Source organism: Lissotriton vulgaris, chromosome 1_1 (assembly GCF_964263255.1).
Source record: "Lissotriton vulgaris chromosome 1_1, aLisVul1.2, whole genome shotgun sequence".
Taxonomy (NCBI): Eukaryota; Metazoa; Chordata; class Amphibia; order Caudata; family Salamandridae; genus Lissotriton; species Lissotriton vulgaris.
In genome coordinates this window covers 1,482,843,795-1,482,864,694 of record NC_141685.1, presented here as the reverse complement: position 1 = coordinate 1,482,864,694, position 20,900 = coordinate 1,482,843,795, and the positions used below count along the sequence as shown (strand labels likewise).

Below are 20,900 nucleotides of genomic sequence, written 5' to 3'. Positions count from 1 at the left end.
AGGAAATATCAAAATGTACATTGCCAGAATACACATTTTTCCACAACGTAGCCTTGTTAACAATAAGCAGGGCCTACACATCGTTAAGAAGAGGAGATTACAGATGGACCTGAGACCATAGGTCAGGGAGGGAGAGAAAATACACATTTGGCAATGCAGAATTTTAGTTGTACGCGGGGGCGGTGCTGTTCCATCTGAGTGTATACCTCAGTAATGGTAGTTGATAAACTCTTTGACGCTCAGAGTCTCGTGAGTTTCAGTCCTGGTCTGAAGTTTTATCCCCGTATCTCCTGCATATATTCAAGGGATTTCACAGAAAGGCATTACAGCACTCTGTATTACGTTGTGGTAAAAATGCAACTTTGATGCCTCCTATTTCTCTCCACCTCTCATAAATTGACCTGTTGATCAGGTTCAGTAGTCTAACTTACTAGATGCTGTTGCCTGGGGAATATCATTATAGAAATATCCAGAGTCATGTATTTCTCCATTTCGAGAACTGGGTCGTTTGTAGGTCTCCCTGATATGGGCAAAGGTTATGCTGAGGATAAAATGAGGGAATCTCACACTGCAACATGAACAAGAGGGATTAGTGGTATGGCTTCCCAATTTGCCACAATGGCTGGACAAGCAGTTTAATATAGAGTGGTCCTTATTAGCTGGTGGTCATGGACGGACACCTTTGAATATGTTGTTTATGACACCTCAATTGATTGGTCAGGAGACTGTAGAAGTTTTTTCAAAAGTGCAAATCTGCATGACAAATGTTTTGTATGAAACTCTAATTTTCAAGTAGCATATACTAGTAATAGGTGAACAGGTGCTACTGCACATTAACAGATAGAGAAATTTAGTTTAGAATGCGTTTAAATGTAATTTTGTCATGTCATATTTTTGACGGAGGCACCATTTTATTAGAAATGGATGCTGTTTTTTGTTTTCTCGTGCACACTGCTCCTGCTCATTTCCCCCTGCCAATCAGAGAGCTGCTGCAAACTTTTTCTCCTCACTGTTTCCGCGCACATGGCAGGTGTGACGTTAATTGTCCCACTGGTTAAAAAGCGTGTATTGTGAATCGAACGTTCCCTATGTATCAATTTGAAGGACTTCTGCTGGAATTTCAGATGTAAGCCTGAAGGCATTGTTTTGTAAAGGCATTTGTCTAGAAAATGTTTCATATTGTATTTCTATTAATAATCAAGAAGAACCAGCCCTTCAAGGTTGCTCGAAAGTATGTGTGTCTGAGGAAAAGAAAACACTTGTTTCTTATGAAGGCCTTCACCCACCAACCTAGTTGTGGTGGCATGCTTCATCCTCGGGCCCCACCCGGCCCCGGTGTGCTTCTACGCCTGATTACAGCTGGTGGGGCCCGATGATGAAGCATGCCACCAACTAGGTTGGTGGGTCAGGGCCTTCATAAGAAACAAGTGTTTTCTTTTTCTCAGCCACACATACTTTCGAGCAACCTTGAAGGGCTGGTTCTTCTTGATTAGTAATATTTATACTTGGCGAAGAGAACTAGTCACTCTGTTCCTCTCTCTCTCTCTTTGATACTCATTATCGTATTGTATTTCCACATCTCCGGACTGCCGTTGCTGAGGGAGCGAGGGGAGATTAATCTTACCTCACCATAAGAAATGGGTTAGCGCTAAAAAATAATGTCTGTGACACTGTTTATTCTGATTTGCCCAAAGTGAGCCAATTATGAACATGCCATGCTGAAACCGCAGTTTTGCTAATTTCTTATGCATAAAATGTGTATAAAACTCCTGGTTTTTGGAATCTGGGGCGACTTCTCATTTTACTCTAGAAACTCGGTCGGATTTTATTTGGGTTTTCCTTACATAGAATACCGCCAGAACTCTTTAGGCGTATGATGTTTTAACCTAAAGAAGAGATGATTATTAGGATTAACATATTTATGATGCTGAATTTGTATTTCTGTAACGGAGTCTTTATGACATTTCCTATCATATTTTCTGTAATGCTTAAAGAGATTTCTTGTGATAAATCTTCTACATGTATTATTGATCCAGAACTTAATTATTGAGTGGGCCCAGTCACTATTTGATCAAATTTGTCATACTTTGCTAATCGTATGGATCAAGATAAGAGGGTGGTGTTTCTAGCCTCTAGATTAACTGGAGTGAAGCTGCCAAGGTAAAACTTGAGGTTTTTGAAAATATTGGGTTTCACTTGATTATTAGGGTTTAGTGCCCACAACTCTATATTTGATAATTCTGATGGTCTGAATACAGAAAAGAGTAGTAAAGACAGTGGTTCGGCACACTTCCTTTCCTTCGAATGCTGAGATCAATGGCGTCGCCCATTTTAAGGCCCTGAGAGAACGAATGGAAGTCACAGAATGGATAAGAGGTGGTTGCAACTCAATGGGTAATGAGGTGAAAGATTTCCATCATTTGCTGAGGTGCCAGACCATGTTATATTCTGGCCTGGTCACGGTGTGCTATATGCCCAACTGACAGGTGGGCACTGTGATTCTGCAAAGGGATTTCCCAGGAAGACTGCCAGAAACTCACATGCTGGTAGACCTCTAAAGGTTGATAAAGGGAGGAAGGTCTCTAGTTACAATCTAAAGAGCCCTCAGTAGAGAGCACCCAATGGCAATGCTGGGAGTGAAAACAGATGGGAGAGGGTTCTGAGAACTGAAATCAGTGATAAAGACTGAGAGTAAATGTTGATTTCCAGCAAGAACACAACGAGGAATGCTAACCCCAAGATTTTGAGTAAAATCTGTCCGACCTGCTCAGGGGACTGTCTTAGCCTCATAGATGCTATTAAACATTCCTCCCCAGTGCTGCGCTGTCCATTGGAACTAGTGCTGAATGGACGTCCAATGGTCGTGCGCAGCACTGGGGAGGTAGTGCTGCCGTCGGCCAATGCACCGAGGCAGCACTTAAGGGGTTAAAGGTTCTGAGACAGAGGCAGACTTTATGCTTAAGATCTGGTGATGGTGGGCCGGGTCCAATTATTGCAGCAAAGTGGTATCACCTCTACAGTCATCTATGGGGATCTCAAAACTAAAAAAGAATCAAGTTGCCGGCAGAGTTAGAACACTCCCTTGCAGCAATCCGAAGTTCCCACCTGATGGGGGCCTCTCAAGGGCGTCAACATACATCTTGTCTCCAAGGGACAGTGAACCGGTGGTCGCCTAATACAGATTAATGGGCAGCACAGTGGCGAGGTGTCTGGGCAGTTACTGAAGACACATGAGTGGGATGGATGCAATCCACATCAAAGAAGAGAGGGGCCAAGATGGTGGAATCAGAGCGTGTGCCTTTCTGAAACCCCCACTACACCCTTTTGGACTTTGCAACTGCCGAAGGGGGCTGCCTGGAGAGATTAGTGTCTCACCTGATGCCCAAAGAGCACACCGTGCACTGAGTGTGTAAGCGGCGCACAAAAGCATTGGTAGGAGGTAAGGCCTCTAACACACAGAAGGTGGTGGGCTTCTGAAACCATGGAGATCTGAAACGTCAAAGGCCACAGTTCTCAGAGTCAGGGAGAAAGATTAACTCAGAGTCATTAGAACGTTGAGCTATGGACATTCTGGCATTCCAAGGACAGATATTCATTCCTTTTCCAGGAAGTTACTTGCTTCGATTCACTTAAGTAATCCAAAACTCAAAGATGCAGTCATAATATGCCGATTAATTAGGCAGCAGGCCACTACTGCTGGAGTTGCATTCCCAAACTGGAAACTTTTTTTTAAAGCAGCCTATAGTCCTTAAAGGACCCAGTGCTGCTTAAAAAAAGTTTTTCGCTTGGGCACTGCCATTTGAGTACCCCCTGCACCACCCAAGGCTGCCTGATATGATAACCAAAGGGGAAGCTGTACCCATTGTAAATGTGATTCATTTTATTTCAATTACTCTATTCGAATACATGTTGTATCCATAAAAGTACAATTAAAATCATACAATCCATTATTTTAAAAGGTGATCATAAAAACATACAAAACATGGCATGAAATAATTAAAATGCACCGCCAGGAAAAAGTGCATAAAGTGCATAATCATACATCGGACCTATACCGCAGTCATTGAGCAACGTGCTCTTACAGCTGCTTTCAGAAAGGCACCCAGACAAATGGTTTTCTCTTCTCGCTCTGATATCCTTCGGGATCTTGTTCGCGATATATAAAACTTTATAAATAAATGTATGAATAAATAAGCAGATGAAAAAGCAATTCTAATGCATCTTTCAGGTGTCTGACTCCTCTTTTCTTTAAAAAGGGAGCCAGAAAATGGTTAGAACACACCAAATAAATCCCACGCAAGAACATAAAATGTGACCTAGATTGTCCGGAATTGCCATCACAAGGACATGGTATGGAATCCAAGTTAACAATAAAGCCCAATGAGAAACATAACCAATATTTTGCTGAGCCCGCCCTGTATCGTATCAAAAGGCCCTTTAACTCTAGTCAAATATGTTGCCATGTTAACTAGAAGGGTTGCCACACTCTTCTTAACAGATTCCTTTTGTCGTATATTAACAACAACCTGATTGTATAATACCTGGCGGAACTGTTTTTTCTTAATATCCAAGTTATTGAGTGGATCTGTAAAAATCTGTTGAAGATTAACTGAACTAAATCCGGATTTACGCTGGCAAGTCAGGGAATATTGAGCCCCTTCTCACATTTGAGACGATCATTAATGATATCTCTGGTTAGACATGCTTTCCCATTATTCCAAGTAGCAAGCCATAACAGCAGTCGAGTCTTGATGTAGTCCTCAATGTATGGGATTTCTATTTTTTTATGACAAATGTAAGTAGCAGACGAGATGGGAGCCAACAGGGCCTTTCTACAAAATCTGTTTTCCTCCAGCTGGACTGTGATTATCCCCTCCTTCGAGAGTCAGTAAGATTTCAATGGGTTGCAGCTACGATTCCAAACCACTGATACATCTCATTGTGAATCACAATTAGAAGAGAAGGTCCCTCTCAAGCCCCCTCCTATTTACTGTTTAGATTGAGTGGTTAAATCCATTTTACAAACCAGAAAAGCTTTACTGAATGGCAAAATGAACTTAATACGTGTCAAATAACATTTTGTGGTCTCAAACCATGGGATTTAGCTCATCATAAGGTTTGCGACAGCAACATGGTTTCACCCGGCCTTCCGTATTATTTTCCTTCTGACTGTGAAGAAGGACCACGCTGCCTGGATCTCAGTAGATTCTATCACTTTGTGACAGTCTATGAGTTTGATGGCAATTTAAAGGGGGTCGTTTTCAGAGGCTTTCCAAACTATAGAAACCTCCCTTTGTATATTAGATTGGGATCCAGAGGATTCCCGCATGGCAATAACATGAATATCCTGTTGCTAAACACCCAAGCACAGCTGATGAAGGAACTTGTATCCTATAGATTACTTAAATTATTGTTGATCAAGCTGAAACTGCAAAGAAACCAGGTCATAGGAGGCAATGGGGTACATGCTACTGCAAAGAAGCCAAGCCATACGAGGCAATGGGTTACTTGCTATAAGATTTGCAAATAAACTTCCCCTTACTTGGGTTGAGTTTACGTATGGTAAACAACAGAAATAAACTAAACACACCTAAGGGCAGGAGACCAACATAAAAGAGGGACGAACATACTCAGGCTAGACCTCAACAGTCTCTATTCTCTGTCTAGGAACACAAGTGGAAGTGTCTGATTTGTGCATTATACTTGTGCCTGGCACGGCTTGTACACTTGTGTGATCCCCTCTGCTCCCCGTTGATGTGAGTGAGCATCTGGCGAGTGGTATAATCATTGCCAAGCAGCAATTATCTTTCTTGTTTGCTTTCTTTCAAGAATTGAAACAAACCTCGGGCCCATGATCCGACTGACGCGTGTAGAGATGCTGGTGTCAATCACAAGTGCCCACTTCTTGGGACAATATGAGAAATTTAAAAAAAGCGATACCTATGCTAATGTGACTGTGATGTTGTAACTCATATGTATTTACCCTGTCTCTTTAAGAATGCTTTCCTTCTCCTGCTTTCCATTCTTAGAATAGGAATGTTTTCATGACTCTTAGAATAGGAATGTTAGTCATATTTGTGTCAGTTACTTCCAGAAGCTGTTCATGGATGAGGCGAATAAACTACGCTCTTGAATCACCTTTAATCTCCTGTCAACTTATTCAAGAACACTACATTTATATTGGCGACGATCCGAACTTACCTCGACACGCCTCAACATGCAGCTGTCCCTATATCGATTTTCCTCTCCAGCGGCGGTATAAATGAAAAAAGGAAGCGTTGTCTTCCCAGCGGCAGACCGGAAACGAAGAGAAGACCTCTTTGTGCGGTGAGGAGATAGCGGGAGGATAATTAATCATAAGGGACTTAAAAAAAAAAAGAGAAGGGAAAATAACTAACGCGCTCGTACATAAGAACAGTTAAAAGACGCTCGCGCTGCTCGTGCGCTGGAACGCGAGTGAGTTTAAAATACGTGGTGCGTTTCACCTTCTCACACGCTGAGTGTCAGTGACTCATGGCTCACGCTGTGACACTAATTGACGCTGCGCTTCATTCTTTCCTTGCGTTTCACTGACGCATGAAGCAGTGACAAAGAAAAAAACATCAGCTGAACGTTCTGTTCTTTTTAATTCGAGAAGGAACTAAGCATTGTTCAAAGAAAGAGCTGAAGAGTACAATATTTATCATCAGCTCCTTTATGACATAATCAAAAAAAAAAGGAAGGAATACTGGAAGTGAACAGGCCATTGTTAAACGACAATACTCAGTATAAAGAGCAATTGTTTAAATAAAAACTGGAAGTTAATAGGACATTGTTATGTGACAATACTCAGTGTAAAGAGCAATTACTTTAATAAAAATTAGTTACTTAAGCAGAATTCTTAAGGAAGAGTAAAAAAAAAAATAAAGAAGAAAAAAAATGCAAAACGTGACACAACCTGCATTCTTTTTAATAAGTCCAGGAGAACCAAATGTAAAATGGCAGAAATGGAAGAAAATATTTGCTAACTATGCAAGGGTGTGTGGCACAAACTTAAGTGCAGAAAGAAAACACTCTTTATTATTACACTGTTTAGGAGGAGAAGGCCAAGATGTACTGGAACATTTACCTGAACTCACTGCAGCAGAACAGAGGAACTTAAATGAATATGAAATAGCCATAGAACAGTTAGATCGTCATTACCTTCCTAGGTTGAGCACAATAATGGAAAGGTATCATTTTGGATTAAGAGGTCAAAAAAGAGATGAGTCTGTTGAAGACTATGTATCTGCTTTAAGAAAGTTAGCTTCTTCCTGCAAGTTTGGTCAAACGTTGGAGGAAAGGATAAGGGATCAGTTCGTATTAAAATGTGCTCATGATAATATTCGGAAAGAACTATGGCTAAAGGATGAACCACCATTAGAGGAAGTTCTGGTAATAGCAAAGCAGGTAGAACACATGACGAAATGTGTAGATGAACTAAAAGGAGAAAAAGAAAAGATAGTGGAATCTGAGAAGAAAACGGAATCCAAAGTCGAAGAAGTTGTTTGTCAAGTGAAAAAGGAAGAAAAAGTCGACAGTGGGAAAAGTGACAATGGGATGAATAGGTTCAATCCAAGTTTTAACATGTCTAACAAATTTTCTTGTTTCAGGTGTGGTAATACAGGTCATCTAGCTAATTCACCAAACTGTCCTGCATTGAAATCTATTTGTAATGAATGTGGAAGAAGGGGTCATTTTTCAAAATGTTGTAGGACAAAAGGTAACAAGAGGGATAATACCAGTAGGAGATGGTCTCAACCACATGTCAAGACGGTGACTTTCCAGATCAGTAGTGGTCATCTAGAACATCCCACGCATTTAGTCAAAGTGGATGATGCCATGATTGAATTTAAATTTGATTCATGTTCTCAGATTACTATGATTGACGAAAATTTAATGCATAAGACTTTTGGAAAAAATGTAAAACTTTTTAAGAGTGATATTTTACCCCTAGGATATGGCAGCAAACCAATTAAGATTTTAGGATATTTCATGGCCACAATGGAATTGGGCTGCCGAATCATTCCAGGAAAGATTTATGTAACAAATTTTGGTGATGCCTTAATTAGCTGGAGGGATCAACGTGATCTTGGTGTTACTCTTGATCCGAATGCCTCACCTCAGGTAAAAATATTAGAGATAGAAAACTTGTCTGAAATGTTTGCAGAAACATTTCCTGCAGTATTTAAAGATAATCTAGGATGTTTAAAAGGCTACAAGCATTGTATAAAGCTTAAGAAGAATGCAATCCCTATTATGGCAAAAGTAAGAAGGATTCCACTTGCAGAACAGGTAAAAGTTCAGGTAGAGATTGAAAAATTGATTGCAAATGACATCATTGAACCTGTAGAAGCTACAGAATGGTTGGTGTGAGAAGTTGGCCCGATATGCAACGTTCGCTATTCTAGCGACCGCTATGTATCGTTCCAACGACCCTTATGGTGTTTGGTTGTAAGTCAACCTATAGACCAGCTATCCTAGTAGCGTGGATACGAGCAGTCTAAGGCTAAAGACTCGAGAGGGCGCGTTAAGCCAGCTGTTTACCACACATGTACTCCTTGAACACCCAGTGAAAGGACACCACACAAGTGTTATGAAAATAAACAGGATATTTATTAAGATTCACAACAGCCCTGGACTCTTTATGAGGACAGGGTACTAAGCACAAACCAAATCTCTTAGGAAAATACTTCAAGTGCACAATTAAAACAAGTGTCCGAGGACACGGAAAGTTTAAGGTCTCGGGCGGACCCGATAAGGCAAGTCGGAAGCGAGGGACTCGGGACCCTAGAGTAAAGAGGCTATGCAGGCACCGAAATGCCGAGTTACCTAGCCACGAGGGCTGCGGCTGCACAAGTCTTACAGGCGTCGGGGTCTTCGCTGACGAGCCAGGAGCCGGAAGAAAAGGAGTTGCTGGCCGGCGACCAGTGATGAATAGTTCGTAGAGATCCAAGCCTGGATCAGAGATTGATGATACCTGAAAGCAGAGGGGACCAAGTTCGTACTACTAGCCAGTAGTCAGAGGGTACCAGGAAGGCACCGGTTGGCCGTCACCTCGACCAGGTGAGTGGGCGACGCTAGGCTCTGCAGTCTCACGGACCAGGAGGCGTTGTCGGCGACCACGGTGGAGGTGCGAGCTGTCCCACGAAGGATGATGCTGTCGGCGTCGCTGGGCCCAGGATGGGGCAACAAGCCTTGGCAGATCTCAGGGCCACGTGGTGGGCCTAAGATGGCGTATTGAGTGGACCAGGAGGGCCCGGGGTGCTTCTCGCAAGATGGAAGCAAGGGCCAGTCTGGAGCAACCAGACCAGCAGTGTTGATTGTCGGATGTCGTCACAGAAGGGCACAAGCCAGCGGCTAGTGACCAGACAACGTGCTGAGCAGCGAGCAGAAGGGCCCCACGCAGATCGTGGAGATGCTGGGAGACTGCACTTCGGTGCTGGAGCGGCTCAGGGTCGGGGCTTCTCGGACCCCAGAGCACTCACCAGAGAATTACTTCGATGGTCGTGCTGGTTAAGAAAGCGTGCAGGTTTTGATGATGGCCGGTCCCTCGAGGTCTCGTCGCACCCACAGATCACAGCTGAGCTGATGACGTGGGTAGAGGTCAGAGGTGCCAGGGAAGCCGGTTCTCGTTGAGCTGGGCCGTCGGATTCCTTGAGGAAGGACTTACAGCAAACCGCAGAGTTCTTAGATGGTGCCCGCTGATGCAGGGTGACTACTCCTTAGTCACAAGGGAGAAATCTTGAGAAGAGTCTCGAATGTCCTTTCGTAGAAAGTAGTTCTTGATTCAAAGATGATCTGATTTGGAAGGGTCCCCGCTCCGGTCTTTATCCTAAAGAAAGGGGTGGGTACATGACTAGGTCCTGCCCTAAGGGTGGGACCAGGAAGGGGGGTAGTTACACCCCTCTCCCCTGCCGGACTTTCCCCAGGCCAGGGCTGGCGCCCCTGGAACTGGTTCTGACCGGCAGATGCGTAGTGAGCACCGGGGTGCCACTCCGCAGTCACCTTCTCGCAAAAGCCCTACCTACCCAGAATACACAAACCCTGTCTGGGACGGTGCGAACACCGCCCTCGACAGGAAATCCTTTGTCCAAGCTCTCCTCGCTGGAAGGACTCCCAGCAGCAGGAGGTCAGACTCGTGTCTGTGGTGGCAGCATCCATTTTGTGGAGCTGAGGCTTTAGTTAACTTTAACCGGGGTTCACAGTTACGTACATGTCGTGTCCCTCTAGAAGGGCGGAATGCTAACCTCGTCGCCAGAATTGGTGAGAGGGCAGCATCCCGATTCGTATGACACCTTACTCGACATGCCTTGATAACGCGACACCGAAGTTACCGATGTGGTACGCGTTATCATGGAACAGCCATTGGGTCTTGATTCCGCAAGCTGCAACCGGGCTCGGCTCGGGCCAGAACCTAGTTCACACGAGCCCACGCACTCTGCCTTCAGGATTGTCAAGGCCTGCCATAGGAGTGACTGATAGGAACTCGGGTGTCCATTGTATGGTTAGACATAGAGCTACTATACCTAAAGCAAAGGGTGATTACACGACTTTGCCCCAGCTGTCATGCAGCCAGTTGTGTCAAATTTAGGAGGCCAGCCAGGGGTGGCATAATACATGCTGCAGCCCCTGGCGGCCCTGGGTACACCTATGCCCTGCGTTACGGGGTCTGATAAGGTGGCCCAGTACCAATTGGTAAATGCACCTAGGGTACATATCGTAATTTAGAAAGAGAACAGCCAGGCTGTGGGTCTGATTGGCAGGCCCACAGCCAGAGAAAGTCGTAAACCAGTGAAACAAAAGCAAAAAATCTGGGTGATCATAGGATTGCAGACCCTACTCTCCTACAGTTGGCTCCTATTGTAGTAGCGAAAAAGCCTACTGGGGAGATTCGTTTATGTATTGATTTAAGAGCGTTAAATAAGGAGGTGGTAGTAGACAGATTTCCCTTACCTAATATAGACGAGATCGTTGGTACATTAGAGGGTGCCAGATACTTTACCACCCTGGATTTGGCATCAGCCTACCACCAGGTTGAATTGGATATCTCTTGTCAAGATTTAACCGCCTTTATAACACCCATGGGTACCTTTAAATTTAAAAGAATGCCTTTTGGATTAATTTCAGCGGCCTCTGTATTTCAGAGAATCATGACACATATTCTTAAAGGGTTGAAAGGAGTAAAATGCTACCAGGATGATCTTTTGATATATGGGTCTAACATGCAAGAACACAATGAACGTGTATGTGATGTGCTGAAAAGGTTGTCTGACTCTGGTTTATCACTCAAGAAGGAAAAATGCAAATTTGGATTGGAGGAAGTGAATTATCTTGGTCACTGCATTAAGAGTGAAGGTGTTTTTCCTAAGTCAGACTTGGTTGTTTCTATTGATAACATGGCTGAACCAGTCAATAGAGATGAATTATTATCCTTCCTCGTGATGGTAGAATTTTATGGGAAATTCATTGTACATTTTGCTGATAAAACAAAGAGTATGAGGAGACTCACTGGGAAAAGTGTCACATTTGTCTGGTCAGAGGAGTGTAAAAAAGAATTTGAGGGTATAAAGGAGGAATTAAAGAAAGCTCCTTGCCTACAGGCGTTTGTTCCTGGTTTACCCACGTATATATTCACAGATGCTAGTGATAAGGGATTAGGAGCGGTTTTGGTACAGAATAAAAATGGCCATGATTCACTAATTGCCTGCGCATCCAGGTGTCTCCGTGGTCCGGAACTAAATTATTCCGTTATTGAAAAGGAATCTTTGGCAATATTTTGGGCTCTTAAGAAATTAAAAAATTTGGTGTGGGGGACTAGATTCATTGTCAAATCTGATCACAAACCATTAAAAGAAGTTTTCTGTAAAAAGGGTTTAGATTCTATCTCTTCAAGGATTAGAAGGTGGATAATATCCTTGCAGGAATTTGACTTTGAGGTACAATATTTACCTGGTGTGTCAAACAAGGCTGCAGATTGTTTTTCTAGATTAGTGAAAGGTGATAATTTATGTTGTGACGAAGACTACATTGATGAAGATGACTATCTCAATGTCTGTGAGGTTACAGAGGGGGTAGTAGGAAAGGATGAGTGGAAAGAGGAATTATCGAAAGATGAAGAGTTGGTTAGAGTAATGTCATTTTTGAAAGACAATAAACGTCTAGACAAACCTTGGTCGTTAGTCTCTCAGGAGTTATCCATTTCTGATGAAATGTTAACTCGTGGTTTAAGACTTATTCCTCCCTCTTCTTTAAGGAAAAGGTTGTTGTTACATGCACACTCCGGTCACTTAGGCATTGTGAAAACCAAGGAGATGATACGTACTCAATTCTGGTGGCCTGGGATGGATTTAGAGATAGAGCGTATGGTTAGAGACTGTGTTGAATGCTGTGCAAGTGACACGATTCTAAAAGTCAGGCAAATGCCTATGGTATGTAGAGATTTGCCCAATCATCCTTGGGATGAATTAGCCATTGACATTTTGGGTCCCCTCACAGGTGTATCTGATACACCTTTCTTGATTGTCTTGATTGATTTATATTCACGTCGGATAGAGGTAACTGCAGTAAGTGACATTACGTCCTGTTCTATTATAAAAATTGTATCTGATATATTTATGAGAGAAAGTTTTCCCAATAGCATCTTATCAGACAATGGTCCGCAATTTTGCTCTACCATGTTTGAGGATTATCTTAACAAGTGTGGGATAATACATAAACGTTCATCTTTATACCATCCTGAGACAAATGGTGCCGTTGAGAGGGTCAACCGTACCTTAAAGGAGTGCATTCAGCTTGCTAGAGCTAGTGGCTTGAATTGGAAGGAGGCACTGAGGGAAAGAATTGATGCATATCGTTGCTCCCCTCATTCAACCACTGGAAAATCTCCTTTTGAACTGTTCAGGGGTAGAGTTCCGAACACTATGTGGTGCCCAGGATGGATGAACCTGAAGAAGGGGTTTGTTGATAATCGTGTTGGGGCTTGGAGAGAGAGAGAGATAGAGAAGCAAACTTGTAGGAAAACATATTTTGACAAAATTAAATGTGTGAAATTCCATGAGGTAAAGGTAGGTGATCTTGTGAAGATAAAGGCACCTGTAGGGAGAAGGTCTTGGTCAAAATACACTAATGTTAGACCTGTCATTAAAGTTTTTGGCAATGCAATTAAAACACAGGATGGGAGGATTTGGAACAAAAGTCGTGTTGTGGTGGTTAAGTCTGAGAACACCTCTCGTGCTAACGATGATTCTGAATCTAACTTTTGTGGTACTATTGATCCTTCTCCATCCTGTTCCAATTTGTCATCTGATAATCGTGGGAGGAGTCAGAGATTACGCAGTGCTCCCATGTATATGAAAGATTATGTGTAAGCAAGGTAGATCTCGCTTTTATTGTCTGTTCTTTTTATTTTTATCTTTTCTTCTTCTTCTATTTTGCTAAGTTATTGTAAAGAAGGGAGATGTGTGATGTTGTAACTCATATGTATTTACCCTGTCTCTTTAAGAATGCTTTCCTTCTCCTGCTTTCCATTCTTAGAATAGGAATGTTTTCATGACTCTTAGAATAGGAATGTTAGTCATATTTGTGTCAGTTACTTCCAGAAGCTGTTCATGGATGAGGCGAATAAACTACGCTCTTGAATCACCTTTAATCTCCTGTCAACTTATTCAAGAATGCTACAGTGACTGTACCCGTGCCATTAACAAAGCAAGTCACAGCACAGAGAAATGACAAGGCATACTTTGTGCAGCTCGACCTGTGTAAAAACACTGAGCTGGGCCTTACTTGGAGAGTGCGCAAGGAGAGGGGAACTTCATTACTGCTAGTGCTTAGAGGTCACAGTTCAAGGTGCATAGTGTTGCATAGACTACTGTGTTATTTCCTATGTTTTCTTATTTCCTAGGTTTTCTCTGTTATTCTCTTCATTGTATGTTCTCCATTATACTGCTGTATCCTAGTGCCTAGGTTGCTAGGTTATTTTAGAATGTTAAGTCTCTGATCTTCAGTTGAAGACTGATGCTTCTAGGATGAGCACTCTGACTGATCTGGTGCTGTACTTGTTGTTCATAAATAAACTTAAATCCTTAAGTTTACTTTCTTCTCCTGTCATCCTTGGACACAACATACTACTTTCTGTTTTCAACGGAATGTTGCTCCACCACTGTGCTTTGAACTCAGGGTGAACAAAACGCTAGTAAAATATTTGTACTATTGAATAACCCATAACAGGTCGAACCAATCTCATTGCAGGACAAACAAGCAAAGCCAAACCAGACAGAACGTATAATAATTCCTAAAGTATGTTACCTGCATAGTAAAAATCTAAAAACAGAACAAAAGAGATTTTTACACAAAAACACTTCAACATTAACCAACGGATACTTACTCAAAGCACATTTTCTGTAGGTTATTGCTGTAAAACGTATAAGCTTTGTCAAACAACTCCGGTGACAGCTACAAAAAAATAACAAACTGTCAGTCAAGAGAAAAGAATGAAAGCACTCCATTACACTCTGATCATTTGTATTTACATTCCATCTACTGGCCAGCTGGAACTCGAGGGTACACAGTCGGAAAAATGACTTCACCAGTAGAAGTACAATGGTACATACAGTCTTTAATACATCAATTGAAGTGCCCACAACATTAGTCATTTTCCATTACAGATTCATCCGTGATGGTAGAGGCGTTTTTGAAATACGACATTGTCGACATAAATGACGCAACTGACCTGGTGCTTATCGACTCATCTGTTTACAGACCATCCACGACCACACTTGGCTGACTGCCGAGTAAGTACTCGAATTGCAAATCCCAAGCATTGGCAGAGAAAAACTGGTAAAAAAAGCAGTTCCTACCATTTACTTGATGAACAGCACACTCACCGGGCAGGTCCTCCACCCATTATTACTGCAATAACCTCACCAAAACTGTAAGACTATAATTGAGGTGATTTGTAATCTGGTGCTTTGTCAAAAGATGGAGAAGTTAGATTTGCTCAACATCAAATCTTTGAAAGGTTTCGAGCTGAGTATTAGCTGAGTCTTAGCTTTTTTTTAAAGTTCAATACATTTTATTAGTTTGAGAAGAGCACATAAATAGTTAAAATACATACAGAGTGATACAAATGCTGAGTCTTACCTTTGAAATCTCTTCCCAATATGAAGACGGGCACACCAAGAAACATTTAGATCTTAAATCAATGCAAGTTCACCCCCTTGACTTGGGATCCTTACATGGTTAAACTTAAATGTTGGCATTATTTAAGCATATGTCAAAAATAAGCGCCTCCAGATAAGGATGATTTTGTAGATGCATGACGCATGCACTTATTACTATGCAGGAGATGCTTTCGATGTTCTTTGTTAGAGCTTCACAATTTAAGTAAACATTTTCTATCCTCCTCGCTCTACCAATCCAAACATTCACCTGAAAGGACGGTGTGGAAAGACTTGCTAGGTGAAGAGATTTTACACCAAAGCATACTAAGTGTGGCATCAGTCCTAATCCACAAATAAAAGCTCTGTGAAGTTATTCACAAAAGCACAAGCTGCTTAAATGAGCATGCGGTCAGCCTGTCCCAGGCTTCATTTAAGCGTGTTGCTACATAACTGAAGTCAAATCAGCAATCCAAATGGATAATGTTTCATTTGAGGTAGCTTCCTCAGAACCTCTACTACCAAAATCTTCAAGAGTTGCACTGTAATCTAACATCACATAATGTACCATGGTCTGCCTATAGCACAGGTACTTGGACACGGAACAATTTAATTTGCAGACATATGTGTCTGCGTTGCAGGTTTGACCATAGAGGCTGACGAGAGGGGTGTATCCTTGGACAGGCCATGGCCAGCAAAAATGAGAGTGGAGTTGCGTTCGATGTTAGATTTTCCATTTTGTTGAGTTCAATAAAAGAAAGTGCCTAATCCTTGTCAGATGTTCTGTCGTCTTTGGTCTTGGTAGATCCTAAGCTTTATGAGTTAATATAGCACTTTCCAAGGGGCTTTGGGAGTATCTGTGTGAACGGGTCTGTGCAATGGAGATGAGAGGACCCTACCAATTAAAAGAGGCTCATGCCCCTCTCACATTCAAGGGGGCATAATAGGGGGTGTACCCACCCCAAGGAAGAGACACATTGCTCCCATCCTGCACACCCCTTAACGCTCCTAAATTTTGTATTTTAGGCCAACCCTGAACCTTGCCTCCTCAGATTTGAGGAAGGAATATGAAGGACCGAAGAGCCTTGCTGACCCAGGAAAAAGAGGACACCTATTGCTTTGGTCCCAGCCCTACCGGCCTGTATCTAGAATTCAATCTGCCTACAGTGAGAAACCCGGCAGGTCCAACAGCACTCATCTAACAGACTCTATCTCCCGTGAGTACTGGATTTGCTCAACCAAAGACTCAACCACAGAATCCGGATCCAGGTGGCTCCACGATTCTGCACCGACGCCCTCGGCCTGAGTTTGAGTGGCCCAACACTACGAGGAGGTCTGATCAGCGATCCTGAAGTGAGATCCTTTGATCCATGACCTTCCCTAAGCTTCAAGCCAACGCCTGCAGCCTCAATCTGACCGAAACTGGAGTTGGGGAGAAAACCTGATGCCTAAAGACAACCCTGCACCCGACGCCCCATGGCCTTGGGTGACCCAACCAAAGTGTCCAGGCATCCCCCAGGATCCCAACTTACCTCTCCAGTCGGTGGTCGCTTTCAGGAAGCCTTCCGACTGAGCCGGCTGCCTCTTTACCGAACCGTAGATCTCCATTGAAATCCACAGGGTCCCGACGTTTTCGTGGCACTCTGAATCCGGCTGCCTCTGTGCACCTGGTGGTGTAGCTCCACTGCTGATTGTTGGCCCCTGCAGTTCTGGTCCCTGCCCTAGGAGCTTTGCTCCCACAGGCAAGCGGCCTGACGAAAAAAGACCCTGACCAAAGGCCCCCTTAGCCCCATTGGCTAATGATGGGCTCCAGAACCTGGCCCCCCGAGTGCCGTTGGTGGTGCAATTTGAGTGCCGACCCGGACCTTGGGGAACCTTGGTCCTAACCCCCAAATGTCATACCTGTAAGTGGCGTATTTACCAGTGAAACCGATAACCATTTTTCTCCCACAGGAACTAATGTTCTAAGTTTTTTTTGTTCTAAGTGTTGAACTAACTGATTTGTATGGGAATAAAGTAACTATGCTTTAAACTGATAATTGTTGTACTTAGCTGTAGGTGACAAAGTCTAGGGTGTGATATCTAGGCATATCACCCCGAGTAGTAGATATAATCCAGAAGTAACGAGAAAGTAATCCAAAGAAATTACGGCGTAATTTAAACTGATTTTTGAACCAATAAAAATCTGTATCGATTGCCAATCCATTCCCAACTGCACTTCTTGAAATGTTCTATGATTGAAAATATATTTTATCTACCTGTACCAAAGACCTGCTTGGTTCTAGATAATAAAACTTAAGTATATCTGTTTTTTATACTTACCTAATTGGTCTGGATTCAGTCTCTCAGTGTATGCCTTCAGTCTTAATTGAGTGAATGCAATAAATGCTTAACACATCCTCTGGATAAGCCTAACTGCTCGTCCACACTACCACAAAGAGAGCTGTTAGTACTTACCAAATTTAGCCTCTGCTATACTGCTGGGGATCCACTGGAATCTGTGCACACTATACCTTACTTTGGTATAGTAAATACCGAGCCAGCTTCATACAGGTGGGGCAAAATAGTCATCCTGAATTCCACAAGGAAGCAAACAAATGAAGTGAGCACTATTTCTTCTACAAGGGCTTGGTTTCTCCCCTCAAGAAAATGTTGAAAAAACAGGTTCAAGCAGTGCATTGTAAAGCACCTCATTGTGTTTCAAAAAAGTTGTAGGCTCTGAAAGGCCACTCATTAAATAAACAAGCCAATGAAGCCTACGTTCTCCAGAATTTGACTCCATGTTTTTAAAAGTTTGATCAGGATGCCCTCAAAATGACCTCCATTGTGCCTAGGTCAGCATTTAGTCATGGGTGCCCATATATGCCAAAATTTAAATACTCTTCGCCTGTGCCACAATTTTGCCATTGATGTTGTTCACTTACCACAGGTGACCCTTATTTTTTTTTTTTTTTATCCTCATCTGCCCGACACACGTCCCTTAGATGCGGAGAGAACCACCCAACCATCTCACTGCCTTTGGGAGCAATGCCCTGGAGATTGAGCCGCTTCACAACTCGGCAGAGAATTTTATGAGTTGGTGGGAACAACCATACATCTTGTGACGATGTCTGAAGGCAACTTCGTGCCAGAAAAGTCAGTATATAGATGTCGAAATCTGGGCAGACCACAATACTGAACTGTTGAGTAGATGGGCTTAATCATCGGATATTTGGGGGGGAAAAAAATAAATAAATTTTAAAAAAAAAAAAAAACCCAAAAGGACTTCACGTCCACTCTGTCAAAAGTTTCAAAAATGTGAGTTTCTGGACTCTACATGATCTTTTCAAGTCTACCTTTGAGGTTTCATATAATGAGGTTAGCCATGCTGAGTGAGTGGGAGGGGTGGTGTCCACCCAGTGCATGCATATCTGCCGTCTTGCCAGCAGAATGGCGTAAAACAAAAAAGACCGTGCTGCCCCAGTGATGTTCTGGTCGAAACCAAGAATGACAAATGGTAAGGATAAGGAAATGTTGGTTTTAATAATTGAATCCAAAGTTACTTTGATCTCCATCCAGTAGGTAGCTATATGGGGGCATTCCCAGAACATATGAATGTCAGATGCTGAGGGCAGTTGGCATTTATTACAGCATTTCCCCTCTTGATATTTGGATAGACGTAAGGGGGTGAGATATGCCCGATGTAAAGTAAACAGATGGTTTCGTCTAAGCCAAGCGGGTTTTACCAATTTATACAAAAGGGTAAAGGATTCTATCCACCTGTCCTCATCCAATGCCGCAATTTCTCTACCCCATAGCTCCATTGGGAGATGAAAGTCCCCATCTATCTCTTCCTGTATGGACCAATACCAAAAAGCCACCTCCTTACCTCCTTACCTCCTATCTGTTTTTCGACTAGCTGTTGTTCTAGAGGACTAATTTTCCCGATATTAGGGACTTTCCTGATTAATTCTCTGGCCCAGCTGCTAATTTGTGTGTATTTAAATCTTGACAGTGTCGGCCCTACTTTCTCCCTAAGAACTTCCCACGGTATCAAGATGCCTCCACATAGCAAGTCACCCCACCTAGAAAGCCCATGGGTAATTAGGGGGGTTGCCAGAGAATCCTGCAGGCACGGTGGAAGCCCAGGAGAGTCCCAAATTTGTGCATGATTAGAGTAGTACGCCAACCCCACTCTACGTTTAATTTGTACCCATGACTTCAGTTGTGTTAGTAGAGTCTTCAGCCTCACCTTCTTGAAAAACTTTCATTCTCCAAACTTGAATAGAAACCCATCCAATGGGAGGTTTGCCCCTACCAACATAGCTTTAAATAGCTTCCCATTTGAAGTAAGATCTGGTGACTTCAAAAGCATTCTTGAATGGGAAAGCTGAAACGCCCAGGAATGGTACTGCAAATCTGGGAGGGCCAATCCACCTTTTTCCCTCCTCCTCCTCAGTTTTTTCCAAGCCAACCTCGTGGCTTTGTAGCCCCAGATGAAAGAATGTATTTCTTGTTGGCACTTAAGAAGTTGCTTAGAGTCAAATGCAATGGGAATTGTGTTAAAAATAAAAGTCAGTTTCGGAAGGATAGACATCTTTACGATGTTAACCCTCCCAAAAATTGATAATCTAAGACCTACCCAGGATCTCAAAAGGGCCCTACACTCTTTAGCGACCAGGTCTAGGTTTGTTTTTGCTAAGGCATCAATATCTTGTGTTATTTTAACTCCAAGGTAACGTATTGAGCGAGTTGAGGGCGTCACCCCAACACCCGGATTGGCAATATTCCAAGTCATTAACTCGGTCTTATCAGCGTTAATGTCGTAGCCTGAAATACCTCCAAATTCCTTGGCTTTTTCGACCACTATGGGAAAAGCATTTGCTGGATCACTGGTATAAATTACAATATCATCGGCGTATAGCCCTACTTTCCTTTCCCAACCGCCAAATTTAAATGAAGAAATTCTTGAATCGTCCCTAAAAGATTGTGCAAGTGGCTCAATGTATATGTTAAAAAGTAAAGGGGACAGGGGACACCCCTGTCTAGTCCCCCTAGTGATCAGAAAGGGCTGGGTACACACACCATTAACCATAATACTTGCACTGGGATTTGCATATAAGAGTCCAATTGATCTCCGAAAATTTGGACCAAATGCGAATTTTTTCATGGTTTCAGCTAAGTACGCCCAATTTACTCGGTCGAACGCTTTGGTAGCGTCGAGGGTCATAATGGCCAAAGGAAGAGAGAATGTAGAGGCTATATCCACTGCCCCAATTAAGTCGTACGTAAGGTCAGAGAGTTGTCTACCCTTTATAAAGCCCTTTTGGTCAGTGTGGATTATTGAGCCAACCTCACGTCCTAGCCGGTTTGCCAACACGGCTGCAAAGATCTTATAATCACTGTTTAGAAGTGAGATTGGCCTATATGAGCCACATTTAGCTGGGTCTTTCCCGGGTTTCGGAATCAGGACAATAATCGCCTCACCCCATGATTTAGGAGGGGTCACACCATTTATTAAGATATCATTAAAAAGTCTTGTCAGCACCAAAACTATTTTGGGTGCTACGACCCGTAATAGTTCGCCAGGTAGACCATCCGGGCCAGTTGCCTTACCCCTCTTCACCTTTTTGATACTTTCCCTCACTTCTTCCTCTGAAATAGGCTTGTCAAGACGATCTCTTTGTTCAGAGCTAAGAGTGGGAAGAGTAATCTTCTCCAACCATCTGAAATTTAAAATGGGGT

General features: G+C 42.8%; 1 protein-coding gene across 1 annotated transcript in view; it reads right to left on the bottom strand.

The window, feature by feature from the left end:
- FBXL13 (F-box and leucine rich repeat protein 13) overlaps positions 1-20,900 on the bottom strand; it is a 1,406,730-nt gene that overhangs the window by 1,217,910 nt on the left and 167,920 nt on the right. The window contains exon 4 of the mRNA XM_086967348.1: positions 14,405-14,472. Within this exon, the coding sequence (XP_086823474.1) occupies positions 14,405-14,472 (68 nt within the window). The remainder of the gene's footprint in view (positions 1-14,404; positions 14,473-20,900) is intronic.